General features: G+C 39.1%; 1 protein-coding gene across 1 annotated transcript; it reads left to right on the top strand.

Annotated features, from left to right (window-relative positions):
- Positions 1-6,658: 6,658 nt before the first annotated feature.
- Positions 6,659-10,423, top strand: LOC134326868 (CD209 antigen-like protein E). The gene is made up of 5 exons (XM_063008992.1): positions 6,659-7,915; positions 8,604-8,777; positions 9,499-9,629; positions 9,785-9,891; positions 9,995-10,423. Exons 1-5 carry the CDS (start codon positions 7,813-7,815, stop codon positions 10,143-10,145), a joined length of 666 nt encoding a protein of 221 aa, XP_062865062.1. The 5' UTR covers positions 6,659-7,812; the 3' UTR covers positions 10,146-10,423.
- Positions 10,424-17,171: the final 6,748 nt, after the last annotated feature.

Here is a 17,171-nt window from a genome sequence, read left to right as displayed (position 1 = left end):
CCGAAGCTGAACCGTTAGGCAAACAATGTCAGTTTAAAACTCTCACAGCTGAAAATTAGGTTGAATCTTGTCAATAAAATCGGTTGGCGCCAAAGGTAATTACAGTAATTTACCTCAATGTAAAAAATACAGTAAATCTCTGTATTCAGTATTTGGCATCAGGCAAAATTGTCATGATGCAGTGGAAAATACTGTTATGTACTGTAAAAACTATTTGCAGTATTTTACTGTGTGGTATGTGGTTAATAACTGTAGAAATTACAGAAATGTCTAACAGTGTAGTCACACAACGAGCCACGGGTTAGGGATGTAGGGATAGGAAAGTAACCAAACTACGACAAGCAGCCCCAGCGATTCGCAGCCAGTATGCCGGCGCGCACTGCAGACCCATCCTGCCGTATTGGTGGGATTAAGCTAAGAAGTTTGGAAGGCGTCGGGTGATGGGTTGGGAAAATGTCAGTTCTTTCATTCCTGCAAAAAGTCTGTACAAAGTTCGCGATAAGATGGCGACACAGCAGTTGCTGCCCAGAATGAAAACAGTCAACATACATAGAACAGGGGAGGGAGGGTGAGATGACCCTTAGCGCAGATCTTCCGGAGGAATTTCCTTATCAGCGAGGCCATGCTGATAGCAGGGAAAGCCAAAGAGCAGAAATGACCTGTTTTTGTAATCCGAACACGGTTAAAAATTTCCTTAACACATGCTCTGCGATTGATTCGGTCTCTGATTCAAATCCCTTTGCAAAGCCGCTAGTTTCTCCAAGATAAATTCCATATTGCGATTCATAGTCACAGTCTGAGTTCCGACGGCTTTGCCCATCATATCAATCAAATTGGGCAGTTTCTGGGGACCCTTGACAACTGACGCAACTCTTTTAATTTCCCGATACAGCAGAGTAAAGCCTGATCCAATCAGCAAAAACCCCACAATCAAAGTTCCGAATAGGTAAACATCTTCTATGTCCTCTAACGAAAGAGGTGCCAGGCACACGACTCTCCACTTCGCCCACGAGTCCATCGCGTATCCTGCCATCTGTGTTCCGCCGGGGCATGTGGGTTCCCCCGAACCCGAACTCCTCGTTGAGAAGATGGTGTCAATAGCATTCAGAGACCATTTAACCAAATCCATAATTTGTTCTTCGAAGAGCAGTGCTAAGAGAATCTCTGAAGAGTAGAGTAGACGAGACAATATATACAGAAGAAGCCAAGCAGGAAAGATAAGGGAGCAGGGAACAGTGCGTCCGCCTTCCACGAGAGCTTAGAGAGAAATTTATTTATTTTTATATTTAATAAATGGAACATTTACAAGCTTCATTTTGTGTTTTCTGGTGCTGTGTGTAATTAGTTGGCAGATCTAAAACATTTGACAAGTTAGCAAAAATTATTAGAAACTGAAGAGGGGCAAATACTTTTTCACAGCTCTGTAACTAGAATAATAAACAGCAGATTATACTGTACAGATAAATAAATAACTCTGTAATCAGATTCATCTGTGTTGTTCTGTTGTGTTGAGTATTTTCATACAGTCACTTGTGTTTCTGTGGAAATTTCCTCAGAATTCAGCAAATTATTTCTATTAATGTACACAAAGACCTACACAAACACAAATACAGTCAGATTAACTTCTGCTGCCAATCAAATTTTATCTGTAACTCTCTGTATAGCTAATATAAAGCCATCATCATCATCCTCACCACACAGTTCAGGCTGGAGAGCATCACGAACACTTTGACTAACACCAGAACTGATGACGTTTCAATTCTAACTGATTTCAGTGTGAAAGTTTTTCAACATTTGACTGTTAGATCAGATTATTGGATGAATCAGAATGGAGATGAGTGAGGACATATATGAGAATAATGAAACTTACATGGATGAGAACACTGTGGAGACCCCTACGACCAGAAACAACCAGACTCCAAAATCAGGTGATACACACACACACACCCCACATACACACACTCACACACTTTTTTTTTAGTTTCAAGAGGGTCTAGATCAGGTGGGTCAATCTCTTCTTTCCTGACAGGTCATGTCACTTTATTTACAATTTGCTGGACATGATAGCAAAACAACACACAATATTTTTTAGCATTCAGTTAGAACAATGCTGTCTAATAACAGCCTGACTGTCACCTCACGTGTAAGCTTGTGTGGCGTAACGGTAAGAGCCATGCCTTAAATTTGGGGTTTGAATCCTGGCTCCTGTGAGGCTCCTGACTGGTACCAAGAAAAGGAAATGCATTACTGCACTGGTTTCCAGTAAAACAAGGAGCTGAATTTAAAGTTTTATTTTTTTGTTTTTATAGCTTTACATTGTTTGACTCCAAGCTATTTCTCTGAGCTCCTCTGTATCCATTCCACATCACAAGCTCTACAACCTTCCAACCAGTTGGTCTGCATGGGGTTCAAATGTATTTTCTGTAGCGGCCTCAAGACTCGGGAACAGCCTCCCATTTGTCATAAATGAATCCCCACAATAAATGTTTTTAAGTTTTTAAAAACCTATTTATTATCTCAGGCATTTTCTGCAGTCAGTATCTCTTTTATTTTGTTATTTACTGGTATATTATGCCAGTCCTTTACTGCTGGGCTCTTGGAATCCACAGCTATGATCTCAACTGGTTGTGTTTATAACCTGACCAGGAAAAGATGGTCACTGGTTATTGTTATTTGATTTTATTGTACAGCACGTTGACTGACGATGATGTACTTCAAATGTGCTATAGAAATAAAAGTCACTTGACTTAACTAGTCAATAACAGTTTGTACTGGTATGAGGAAAATATAAATGATGCAGAGTAAATTCCACAAATTTTTTCAGGGTTTCTGTAGAATTGTGTGTCCATTCTGTCAAAAGAACAATTATGATGTCGGCTGTTAAGTTCTGGCTTGCAATGGGTGTTCCAATTCTGTATTCACACCTCTGTAAAGGACACTTATTTTACCACAATATTAAACCCTTTCTTTACCATGTCTTTGTGCACAGAAACATACTGGAACAGGAAAGGACCTGTCCCAAAACGTTGGTGCAAAGCTGGAAGCATATGATTTATTTTCTGAAATTGATTGTGTATACTTGTTAGCAGTGTATGTGACTGTATTTAAATACCTGAACACCAGAATAAAGTGAATTTGCACTTCTGTGTTGCAGGAGTCATCACTGCAGGGAGCAGGTGGCACAAACTGGCTTTAGTGTGTCAGGGGCTCCTATGTGCTTTTCTCCTGATAGTAATCATAGTACTGGGAGTCTATATCAACCTGACTGCAGAGAGAAACCAGTTAACGCTGAATAACTACATCCTGACTGTAGAGAGAGACCAGTTAAAGATGGATAACTACAACCTGACTGTAGAGAGAGACCAGTTAAAGACGGATAACTACGACCTGACTGTAGAGAGAGACCAGTTAAAGACAAATAATTACAACCTGACTGTAGAGAGAGACCAGTTAAAGACGGATAACAACAACCTGACTGCAGAGAGAGACCAGTTAAAGACAAATAACTACAACCTGACTGCAGAGAGAGACCAGTTAAAAACTAATAACTACAACCTGACTGTAGAGAGAGACCAGTTAAAGACGGATAACTACAACCTGACTATAGAGAGAGACCAGTTAAAGACAGATAACAACAACCTGACTATAGAGAGAGACCAGTTCAAGACGGATAACTACAACCTGACTATAGAGAGAGACCAGTTAAAGACAGATAACAACAACCTGACTATAGAGAGAGACCAGTTCAAGACGGATAACTACAACCTGACTATAGAGAGAGACCAGTTAAAGACAGATAACAACAACCTGACTGCAGAGAGAGACCAGTTAAAGACAAATAACTACAACCTGACTGCAGAGAGAGACCAGTTAAAAACTAATAACTACAACCTGACTGTAGAGAGAGACCAGTTAAAGACGGATAACTACAACCTGACTATAGAGAGAGACCAGTTAAAGACAGATAACAACAACCTGACTATAGAGAGAGACCAGTTCAAGACGGATAACTACAACCTGACTATAGAGAGAGACCAGTTAAAAACGAATAACTACAACCTGACTGTAGTGAGAGACCAGTTAAAGACGGATAACAACAACCTGACTATAGAGAGAGACCAGTTAAAGACGGATAACTACAACCTGATTATAGAGAGAGACCAGTTAAAGACAAATAATTACAACCTCACTGCAGAGAGAGACAAGTTAAAGACGGATAACTTCAACCTGACTATAGAGAGAGACCAGTTAAAGACAAATAATTACAACCTGACTGCAGAGAGAGACCAGTTAAAGACGGATAACTACAACCTGACTGTAGAGAGAAACCAGTTAAAGACAAATAATTACAACCTGACTGCAGAGAGAGACCAGTTAAAGACAGATAACTACAACCTGACTGCAGAGAGAGACCAGTTAAAGACAGATAACTACAACCTGACTGTAGAGAGAAACCAGTTAAAGACGGATAACAACAACCTGACTGCAGAGAGAGACCAATTAAAGATGGATAACAACAACCTGACTGGAGAGAGAGACCAGTTAAAGACAAAAAATTACAACCTGACTGTAGAGAGAGACCAGTTAAAGACGGATAACAACAACCTGACTGCAGAGAGAGACCAGTTAAAGACGAATAACTTCAACCTGACTGCAGAGAGAGACCAGTTAAAGACGGATAACTATAACTTGACTGTAGAGAAAGACCAGTTAAAGACAGATAAAAACAACCTGACTATAGAGAGAGACCAGTTAAAGACAAATAATTACAACCTGACTGCAGAGAGAGACCAGTTAAAGACGGATAACTACAACCTGACTGCAGAGAGAGACCAGTTAAAGACGGATAACTACAACCTGACTGCAGAGAGAGACCAGTTAAAGACGGATAACTACAACCTGACTGCAGAGCGAGACCAGTTAAAGAAGGATAACTATAACCTGACTGTAGAGAGAGACCAGGTAAAGACAGATAACAACAACCTGACTGCAGAGAGAGACCAATTAAAGACGGATAACTATAACCTGACTGTAGAGAGAGACCAGGTAAAGACAGATAACAACAACCTGACTGCAGAGAGAGACCAATTAAAGACGGATAACTACAACCTGACTGCAGAGAGAGACCAGTTAAAGACGGATAACTACAACCTGACTGTAGAGAGAGACCAGTTAAAGACGGATAACTACAACCTGACTGCAGAGAGAGACCAGATGAGGAAGCAGTTGAATTTGCTACGTAAGTAACTTTTAGGGTAAAGTTTACAGCTTTGTACTGCTACGTAAAAGTCCATTTATTGCACTTGACAAAACAAACAAACTTGGGCGCTCAGGTGGCGCAGCAGTAAAACACGCTAACACACCAGAGCTGACATCTCAAACTCGTCATTTCAAATCTCAGCTCTGCTACATGAACAACGTTTGAATCGTTGTTCATACAGGGTGGGAGCCAGACGGGACCTCATAACTGATGCAATTACGGCCTCTGCTGGCTGATTGATGGTGCCTGCACAGAGACGAGGGATAATGTTGATCAGGGTGTGGCTCTCCGCAAACAAAGCTGATCCGCATATGAACTCGCCTCGTGCAGGTGAAACAATGCAGTCGGCTACTGCACATGTGTCTGAGGGGCCGTGTGTCATTCTCGCTCTTCTCAGTCAGAGTGGAGGTCAACATCAGCAGAGAGGAAGCGTAATGCAATTGGGTAATTGGATACGCTTAAAGTCGGGAAAAACGGGAGAAAATGCATAAAAAAATACTACAAAAATGTATTTGTTCTTCTTCACACACTTTTCTTCTGTACACACTTCTCGTACACTTATTTTGTATAAATATTGGTGTTCAGCCAGCAATAAACTAAAGATTTATTATTTTTATTCTGGGACTAATAAAGGATTATCTTATCTTATCTTATCTTAAGATATTTCTTTGTACGCCTGTGGCTGTCTAAGTGCTTTCCTCAAGCTTGAATTGAATTGAGTTGTTCACTGAAATTTCTTTTTTTTATTATTTCTATAAATATGTTCCAGAGCAGGAATGGATATATTTCAACTCCAGTGTTTACAGCATCACTACTGAGAATAAAAGCTGGAATGAGAGCAGACAGGACTGTATACAGAGAGGAGCAGATCTGGTGATCATTAACAGCGAAGAGGAACAGGTACGAGTGAGAGAGGGTATCAGTTTATACCAAACAACAAGCTCAGTGGTTAACATACTGGGCTGTTGATCAGAAAGTGCTTCTATTGGGTCCTGAGCATTTTATCTTGTTCTGTTTACAGAATTTCACCAGCAGATGTTTTGCTAACACCCCAGCTTGGATTGGTCTAAATGATATAGACTCAGAGAACAATTGGTTTTGGGTAGACGGAACAGCACTGAACACTGGGTAAGATATTACTGAACTGAACTGAACTTTCTCTTTGATGTAGTTATTGATTATTACTCGTGTCTGAATATTTAGATATGAGAATATGGACATTCTGTTTACAGGTTCTGGTGGGACGGGGAACCCAATAATAATGGTGGAAATGAGGACTGTGTTTTAACTGGCTATGAGAACTCTTCATTAAGGACCTGGAGTGATTTTCCCTGTAATTTCTCTGTTGTTGGGATTTGTGAGAGAAAATTTTGGCCCCTGAATGTGTCATTAATGAACTGAGACCAAAATGTATTCCTCTGATTTGATTAATTGTATTCAGTTGGGCTTTTGTCCTTGTTTTTAACAACATATATTTTCTTCCTTGCTCTTTTTTTTGTATAAAAAATATGGTCACTTGAGCCCTGGAATGCATTATATGGCCAAAAGTATTTGGACACATGATTGTAAGCTTGTTGGACATCCCAATTCAAAACAAACGGTATAAAAACAAAGTAATCTGTATGTAATCTTATCAGCTAGTTTTCTGAGAAGGCTTCTCACAAGACTTAAAAGTATGTCTGTGGGAGTTTGTGCCTATTCAGTCAGAAGATGACAGCATTTGTATGGCTGGGAGACAATGTTTGATGTTTCGGTTCATGCTTTGGACAATTGGTCAACTTTAAATGTTTCAGATATTCCAAATGATTTAAAAAGACACCATGGTGTTAAGATAAAAACAACAACAGCAGCTTTTAAATATTTGTTCCATTTATTTAAAATAATGATTAATTCAGAAATGTATTTATTTAACCATAGCGATGCTCTCCAGATGGGTGGATTTCAATGACGTCTAAAAGGCTTTTGCTTTTTCTCAGGGTGATACAGGTTTGGAGTACATTTCTATATTTAATAAATGGAACATTTAAAAGCTGCATTTTGTGTTTTCTGTATCTTACAATTAGTTGGCAGATCTGAAACATTTACATTTAACAAAATAGCAAAAAATATAAGAGACAGAGGAGGGGCAAATACATATTTCACAGCACTGTAACTAGAATAATAAAAAGCAGATTATACTGTACAGAAAAAATAAATAACTTTGTGGTCAGATTCATCTGTGCTGTTCTGTTGTGTTGAGTATTTTCATACAGCGTCACTTGTGTATCTGTGACAATTTCCTCAGAATTCAGCCACTCTATTATTGTACACAAAGACCTACACAAACAAACACAAATCTAGTCAAATGAGCTTCCGCTTTTATTCAGAAGCGTCATTTCATCTGTAACTCCATATAGCTAAAATAAAGCCATCATTATTATTATCATCAGTTCAGGCTGGAGAGCATCACAAACCCTTATACTAACACCAGAACTGATGAAGCTTCAATTCTGATTTCATCGAGAAAGCTTTTAAACATTCAACTGTAAAATCAGATTATTGGATTAATTAGAATGGAGATGAGTGAGGAAATATATGACAATGATGAAATTTACGTGAATGAGAACATTGTGGAGAACCCTACGACCGGAAACAAGCAGCAGCCTCCAAACTCAGGTGACGTATATGTGTTTGACATTGTCGTATTATGATAGTGTATGATACTGCTGCAGGGTAACAGGGAATGATAGCAAAACAACACACATAAATAAAAAGTAGTTTTATAATTATTAACTTACCACACATTCAATAATCTTCCCAGTGTGTTTATACAGTTTTTTTTAATGTAGCATACATTTAGAACAATGCTGTCTTAATAACAGCCCAACTGTGTGGCATAACGGAAGGAGCCACAGTGCCTGAGTTCCAGGGGTTTGAATCCTTGGCTGAGCTCACAAACACAGCAGGCGCATGGCATTACATGAACCTAGCCATTTGGGGGGCACATATCATATCAGTGCTCCCGTAGTGCAGTTCCCAAAAGGAACTGGAAGGGCATTCAGCGTAAAAACTCACAAAAGCCAAAACAAAACAGCCAAATAAAAACATTTAATATACATTAATAAAGACCTACATTCAACATTCAACCACTCAGGTTTTTCTTTACCTGATCTACACACAGTAATATTGGGGGATGCGTCCCCTATGTTTTTCCTGGTTTATGCACCCCTGCTAGCTATGAGCAAGCCATGCCACAAAGATGATTGTGTATACTTGTTAGCAGTGGATGTGAATGTGAATGTATTTGAATACCTGAACACCAGAATGTAGTGAATTTAAACAACATTGCATTTTTATGTTGCAGGATTCATCACTGCATGGAGCTGGTGGCACAAACTGGTTTTAGCGTGTCTGGGGCTCTTCTGTGTTTTTCTCCTGATAGTAATCATAGTACTGGGAGTCTATATCAGCCTGAATGTAGAAGGAGAGCAGTTGCAGAAGGAAAACAATGAGCTCCTAAAGAAGTTGATTGAACTACGTGAGTAAATACAGGGCAACATTTACAGCTCTTTACTGTTGTGTAAAAGTCAATTTATTGCACACAAACTTTTGTGTTAATTTGTTGATCATAAAAGTATGGCCAAATGTATGTGGACACCTGACCATGAGCTTGTTGGACATCCCAATCCAAAAGCATAGACATTAATATGGAGTCTCAGGTCAGGTACTGATATTGGATGATTTACATTTGGCATTTCGGGCGACACGGTGGCTTAGTGGGTAGCACTGTCGCCTCACAGCAAGAAGGTCCTGGGTTCAAACCCCAGATGGGGCGGTCCGGGTCCTTTCTGTGTGGAGTTTGCATGTTCTCCCCGTGTCTGCGTGGGTTTACTCCGGGTGCTCCGGTTTCCTCCCACAGTCCAAAGACATGCAAGTAAGGTGAATTGAAGATACAAAAAAAATTGTCCAAGACTGTGTTCGATATAACCTTGTGAACCGAAGAAACTTGTGTAATGAGTAACTACCGTTCCTGTCATGAATGTAACCCAAGTGTAAAAACATGACGTTAAAATCCTAATAAACAAACAAACAAACATTTGGCATTTCAGGTCATCTTAAAGGTGGTCAAAGATATAAAGACAGTACATACTATGAAAACAAAAGTAAATGCAAACAAATATATCTATCTATTTATTTAAATCAGTAAGGGGGTGTAAAACTGAGATTTCATTCTTTTTATTTCTTTAAATATGTTCTAGAGCGAGAATGTATGTATTTCAACTCCAGTGTTTACAGCATCATTACTGAGAAGAAAAACTGGACTAAGAGCAGACAGGACTGTATACAGAGAGGAGCAGATCTGGTGATGATTGACAGCGAACATGAACAGGTACAAGCAAGAAAGGGTGTGGGGTCAATTTATTTATCCATGATATTTTGGACTGAGTGTCAGTCCATTGCAGGTCTGCACACACTCACCTGTTCACTTACTTACAAGAACAGTGGTGGTTCTGTGGTTAAGCATTTATCTTGTGCTGTTTACAGATTTTTATCAGCAGATGTTTTCCTAATACCCAGGCCTGGATTGGTCTGAACGATATAGACAAAAACGGAGAGTGGATGTGGTTGGATGGAACAGAACTGGTGACTGGGTAAGATATTACTGAACTGAACTGAACTTTCTCTTTGATGTAGTTATTGATTAGTTATTGATCATCTGATTTAGATCTGAAAATATAAAAACTCTGTTTTCAGGTTCTGGTGGAATGGAGATTCCTATGATTATGCTGAAAATGAAGACTGTGTTATAACTGGCTACACAAACTCTCTGTTGTATAACTGGGATTTTTCTCCCTGTGATAACTCTGTTGTTGGGATTTGTGAGAAAAAAAATGGTGCCCCCTAAATGCATGTCCTTAATAAACTACTTACCCATCTGACTTTATTAATAAATTTGATTAAGTTAGGCATCCATTCTTTAGCTATTTTAAAATTGTTTGTTGTTCATAAATTTGCTTTAGTTATTCTTCTGTATAACAATATATGGTCACTAACGACAATATGTCATAGTGTAAAGTGTATTTTTGTTTTCATAAACTAAAATGACATTTACTGTATGTGCATATTACAGCATATCCATTGTTTTGTTTGGTTGCTTTTTATTAGCCTGTAATAATGAACATTTATTTATGTAAGCGTCTTACATTTATTATTGCAATAAAATGCACATACTTACACAAAGATGAAAAAATTATGTACAAAGTGTGTTTATTTCTTTACCAATAAACAAGTATGTTGCACCACAAGTGCATGCAGTATCAGGTTTTGTGATAAAACATGTTCCACATGATGTCTGATCGAGCCTAAGCAAATTCACTGAATCATATAGTTCGAATCACCGCATTTCAATCAATGAGTCTGAGTCACTGATTCTGAATCACTGAATTTGAATCAATAAAATGCAATTTAGCACAATTATAAACTTTAAATGGACTTATCTCAGTTGAAAGTTATATACGTTATTTATTTATATATTCTTTTTTAATATTATTATTAAATTTCTACAAAAAAATGTAACTGAACACAGAGTATTAAAGAAGACTGAATTAGTATAGTTTAGCATAATGCATTAGCTTCCGTTGCTACGATCGGTTAATTTGAATACTTTACAAAAATATTGCATTTCCAATGGCTTTGACCCCTCTCAAACAAATTACTGATATTCTATAACTTTTCAACCATCTCAATATATTAGTTTTATAAAGTATGTTTGTGTTTTAGAGAGTTAATCGCCCCCTACATGCTATGTTGCTAATCAGCAAATCTTCAAAACTATTCGGCTCTTAAAAAATAACCCAATACACAACTAAATAAAATACATTGTTAATCTTTTATGTGTTGTGTGTGTGTATTTGTAAAATTCTATTCTAATAAAGTATTCTGTTTATATGTATATATATTTATATATTTATATTCAGCTCTTCTTTAATAATAATTTATTTTATAATTGTATTAGCTTAGGCCAGTGGTTCTTAAAATGTTGTAGCACCACCACTGAACAAACCAAATCCAAGTACTGTTAATCTACCTTCTGCATTTTATGTGGAAGGTAGGAGAAATCCAAAGAGTTGTTTATTTTGGTTTGATTTACACTGAGTTGAATGAATCAGTTGCTTTGGGGCAGCACATGCAATACTCCAAATTTCCTAATTTGTCAAAAACATGCAGAAGGTGGATTGACTGCTCAAAGGTGTAAGTGAGTGGAAAAATGGGTGCATGTGTGATGCTCAGTAATGGATGGGTGCCTGACCTGGGTGTGTGATCGGGATTAAATTATTTATTGAACTTTAATAAAATATTTATCTGAACACACACACACATACACACACACACACACACACACGTAGATACACTGCTTGAGTTTTGCCACTGATCTAAAATCAGTTTCCTCAACTATAATTATAAGCTTAATGATCAGAGAACATAATCAAACTGATCTCAGATCTGCAGAAGGTGGCGTCACACTTTCATTTCAGAATAGTCACCTCATGCCAACCTACATTTCCACCAATAGCAGAGCTGCACTCAGGGGGCAAACACTCACCACATCCAGTCTGCAGTGTCAGCAAGTGTCCTTGAACACACACACACACACACACACACACATCAAATATTTACACTTCTTAGGGACATGTACATCATGACAGACATGTGGTTTTAATTTATATTAATTGTGGGGTTTTTAATCTGACACTGTATGTCCAAAACTATGTGGACACCCATTACAAAACAAGACTTTTTCCCTGGAAAGGCCTACCATAAGATTTTGGAGTGAGTCTATGAGCGTTTGTGTCGACTTAGCCAACAGTGCATTTGTGATATCTTGACAGCATTGAGGTTGGACCCTGGAGAAGGCCTGGTCCACTATAAACTCTAATTCATCCTAAAGATTTTAATAAAGATGAAAGTTGGGGCTCTGTGCAGATTTCTCCACACCGAACTAACCACGTTTTATGAGTCTTGCTTTGTGCACAGGGGAAGAGTCATGCTGGAACAGGGCCAAACTTGAAAGTATATTATTTATTTTGAATGCTGGAAGTATTCATTTTATGTCAGGTATTTTAGACCCATGATAGCAACAGCTAAAATTAATATAAAGGATTGATGTCAAAATGTTTTAAATACGTTTAGTTAACACCAGTTCAATGTGAAAAAGTAATTGCCCCCAAATGTCATTAATAATGGTCCAGACTTACCCAGACTTGGTCACTGCTAGTCTGGTTGAATCTAAACATTACTTATGCAGTTTGTTTCCAGCAAGTTAAAGGACTTTAAAGGTCTTAACAAGCAGAGTCGCCTCACAGAAGGTCCTGGGTTCGATCCCCAGGTGGGGCAGTCCAGGTCCTTTCTGTGTGGACTTCTCCCCATGTCTGTGGTGTTTCCCACAGTTTCCTCCCACAGTACAAAGACATGCAAGTGAGGTGAACTGGAGATAAAAAATTGTCCATGACTGTGTTTGACATTGAACTTGTGAACTAATGAATCTTGTGTAACCAGTAACTACCTGTCCTGTCATGAATCTAACCAGTGTGTAAAACATGAAATTAAATCCTAATAAATAAAAATAAATGCAATAGTAAATCTTTGAGGCTTCACCAAACTATTAAAATTCATGAGGATGTCGCCGACTCACACTAGAAGTCACAAAAGGACAAACATCAAAGAAACTGCAGGTTTTGTCTACCTCAGTGCTCATGATTTTACAATTCAAAAAAGACTGTGCAAAGTGGCTTTCATGAGAGAGATGCGAGTCGAAAATTAATGCTAACAAAAAGCATTTTGTCTCCTATTTGCTACCCCTAAAATATTGCGGACTCAAGACATAAGTGGAGTTTTTTGAAAGACACGGGTCCAAGTTAATTTGTCTAAATCTGTCTCAAAAAATGAAAAAGGAACACGTGGTTTAAAATTTCCTTTACAGGAAGCAGCACTAAGTTCAGTTAGGCAGCCTGTGGGTCATACATGTAGTCTAGCGGTACAGCGGTGAAGAGGAGCAGTCGTAGCCTCACAGTGACACACGGTTATTCAGTGTAACAGACTTTTATAGACAGGAGATGTTTCGGTGTGTGTCTAATCTGAACTGCTTGGAGGAGTCGAGTACAGTAGAGGAAGAGGACGTGACCGTGGTCATCTATAAGGCTACGAATGATTTTGGAGGCCAATGCACAAATACAAAGACTGAAAATGTCGAAGTACAGAGCAGCCTACGACCTCGTTCAGGTCGCATTGCGGGAGCTACATGTTACCAAATAATTGTGGCGTGTCTGGTGCTGCTGTGTGTTCTCCTGCTGGCTGCCATCACAGTGATGTGCATCAAATTCAGCAGCCTGACAAAACAGCCAGATCACAACAACAACACCTACAACCTGACCACAGAGAGAGACCACTTACAGAGGGAGAAACTGAGACTTCAGAAGAATTTGGCAGCCATAGGTAAGTGGACACTTTAAAGCCTTTGTCAGATCCCACCACCTCTCTCACCCATTCTCACACCCGTTTCAGCCAACATCCCTTTCAGACACAATTAGACTAGTTACGTTGATGTGGATCCATAGTGACATAGGATGAGTATACATTACATCATGTTTTGATGATTTTCCATTGTGTGATCAGATACACATGCCATCCTGGGCTGGAGATACTTCAACTCCAGTGTTTATTACATCTCTTCTGGGAAAAAGAACTGGACTGAGAGCAGACGGGACTGCAAAGATAGAGAAGCAGATCTAGTGATCGTGAACAGCAGAGAGGAACAGGTGAGAGCGAGCAAGAGAGAAAGATACAGATTTTACTGGGTGAGAATAAAGAAACTATCTCATCACTGCCACCAGATCATAGAAACAGAAGATCTGAACTCATAGCTTCTATCATCCAGTGTTCTTATTTCTTACTGTAATATATGATCACATTTAATATATATTATTTATATTATTATATTATTTATATTATATTATTAGGGACAGTGGTAGCCTAGTAGGTAGAGCTTTTGCGCTATTAACAGAAAGGTTGAGAGTTTGAATCCTAGCTCTACCATGCAGCCACTGTTGGGCCCTCAAGCAAGGCCCTTAACCCTCTTAGCTCCAGGGGCGCCAGGCAATGGCTGACCCAGCGCTCTGACCCCAGCTTCCAAACAAGCTGGGATATGTGAAGGAAGAATTTCATTGTACTGTACACTTGTATATGAATATATGACAAATAAAGACATTATATGTATATTCTATTCTATATTATTATTACTATTGTTACTATTATTCTATGTTGTTTTCTGATTTTCTGGCATTTTCTGTTTGTTTCCCAATTGTTATTGATTTTCATGCAGCATTTATTTATTTATTAGGATTTTAATGTCATGTTTACACACTTCGGTTACATTCATGACAGGACACGTAATTACTCATCACACAAGATTCATCAGTTCAAGTTTTAAATGTCAAACACAGTCATGGACATTTTAGTATCTTCGATTCACCTCACTTGCACATCTTTGGACTGTGGGAGGAAACCAGAGCTCCTGGAGAACAGACACAGGGAGAACATGCAAACTCCACACAGAAAGGACCCGAACCGCTCTACCTGGGAATTGAACCCAGACCCAGATTTTTTATGCAAAACTGCATAATGTAAAAGGCACTGCTTTGGCAACACAGGTCTCCCTGCCATGCCAATAAAGCTATTTGAATTTGAAAAAAAAAATTGAGTGACAGAGAGTGTGTGTGTGAGAGAGAGAGATACCCAGACCCATTTTCTTTTCTAATACTATACTGTTTTAATTACAGGACTTCATCAGTAAACAGATTTCCAATAATCGGGTGTGGATTGGTCTGACTGACCGAGACGCAGAGGGAGACTGGAAGTGGGTGGATGGTACAGCAGTGACTGTTGAGTAAGAAACTGAGAATAATTTTGAATAACCTTTATTCTGGTCTGCATATATAATCTGGTACAGTATTTACACCGGACGCCCTTCCTGACTCAACCGTCCTATTTGTTTCCGGGCTTGGGACCTGCACTGAGAGCGCACTGATAAGCTCACCTCCCAGTGCCTAGGCTGTTCAGGATGGGTGTCCAAGTACACTATACATTCATGTATGCTACTGTCTCAAGCTATGCACGCTTCAAACCCACACCTAACCTTATCCTGTGGTTTTCAGGTACTGGTGTCAGAGTGAACCAGATAATTACGGCAACAATGAGCACTGTGCTGAGATTTTTAGTCCTCTGGGTAAAAACAGCTGGACTGATGTGTCGTTCTCTCATGAAGAACAGTGGATCTGTGAGAAGAATTTAATGGTAAGTTCAGAACCATAGAGGAAAATGACAGAACGCTCGTCAACCAGTGGAGCAGAAGGAGCGTATCGTAATGTTCTCTGTTCTTGTGTTCTTATGAGCTATTATGTGCTGATTATTATTCTTAGCTGCTTTTTAGCAGTATATTTTGACCCAACAGATCTGAATATATACGTATGTATGTTGTTGATTATAGCGTTATTATTTGTTTTTATTCTCATTGTTTTTATTGTAACTGGAATGTTTTATGATTTATAAGTACTGTTGCAAACATCGATCAAAAAATGATGTCTTAATCACACAATAAATATGAATACAAACCACAATTGATGTAAATTCATTCTACACAAGATCATCTGACAATTTCTGGCTCATCTAGTCAACATCTCAGAGAAATTTGAATATTTAGTCATTTCTCAAAAATGCCTCTGGCAGATATGGGATTCAAACCCTCAACCTTCATGCTAACAGAGCCCGTCACCACTTGTTCAGAAGCTGGGGTCGGCGTGCAGTGTCTGTCATTATACGACACCCTTGAAGCTTAAAGTGTTTATAGTGTTGCTCAAGGGCTTTGAAGTGACTGTTTGGCAGATATGGGATTCAAACCCTCAACCTTCAGAGCCAAGTTTTGTGTTAGAAACACTAAGTGTAAGGCTGGCCAACTTAGCTAGGGCAGCACATGAATCAGTCACCTAAATATTCATTGATTTGTTAATTAATTGATTCATTTATTTTCCCTAGGCGGTTCATTTAGGTCAGGGTCGCGATGGGCCCCGGGAACACTGGGTGTAAAGCAGGCAAACGTATCGAGCAGTGGTAGCTCAGTGGTGCTGGCTCTACTCTATCAACCTGAAGGTTGAGGGTTCGAATCCTTGCTCCGACTTTGGTCTATTGTGGCCCTTAACCAAGGGGCACCGTTTAATGGCTAGCACCACACTCCAACAGGAAATTCTTAGAATTATATCACAGAGCCCTGTCAGAGCTTGGTGTCAGCAATTATATAGTGGCCCTGAATTAGGGGCCTTTCACAGGGTCACAAAAACAAATAGACAGTAGACAGGAGCAGCTTGTCGGAGCAAGGATTCAAACCCTCAACTTTTTAGGTTGATAGAGTAGAGCCTGCACCACTGAGCTTCCACTACACGCCGTACGCAGTTTGCTTGCCTTATATCCAGTGTTTCCTGGGCCCATCGCGACCCTGACCAAAATGAAGCGGTTGGTAAAAATTAATGAATGAATCAATAAATCAATGAATCATCGAATCAATGAATATTTAGGTGACTGATTCATGTGCACTTTCCGCTGTTGGCCGCACGAGGGCAGCATAACGCTGTTTCAAATCGCATCGCTATCGGCTACATGTAATTTGTGGAACAAGGATTCAAACCCTCAACTTTTTAGGTTGATAGAGTAGAGCCTGCAACACTGAGCTCCCACTACTCGCCTTACATAGTTTGCCTGCCTTATATCCAGTGTTTCCGGGGCCCATCACGACCCTGACCAAAATGAAGCACTTGGTGAAAATAAATGAATCAATGAAACAGCGATTCAATGAATCATCGAATCAATAAGTGATTCATGTGCA

The sequence above is a fragment of the Trichomycterus rosablanca genome, chromosome 14 (assembly GCF_030014385.1).
Source record: "Trichomycterus rosablanca isolate fTriRos1 chromosome 14, fTriRos1.hap1, whole genome shotgun sequence".
Lineage (NCBI taxonomy): Eukaryota > Metazoa > Chordata > Actinopteri > Siluriformes > Trichomycteridae > Trichomycterus > Trichomycterus rosablanca.
This window is presented reverse-complemented; position numbering and strand designations above follow the sequence as displayed.

What these genes read in the sequence shown, in the direction of transcription:
- LOC134326868 (XM_063008992.1), top strand. Translation starts at nt 7,813, where the DNA reads ATGGAGATGAGTGAGGAAATATATGACAATGATGAAATTTACGTGAAT. An exon ending in AAAGAAGTTGATTGAACTAC is followed by an intron (nt 8,778 to 9,498) that starts GTGAGTAAATAC and finishes AATATGTTCTAG; the next exon opens with AGCGAGAATGTATGTATTTC. An exon ending in GGAACAGAACTGGTGACTGG is followed by an intron (nt 9,892 to 9,994) that starts GTAAGATATTAC and finishes CTCTGTTTTCAG; the next exon opens with GTTCTGGTGGAATGGAGATT.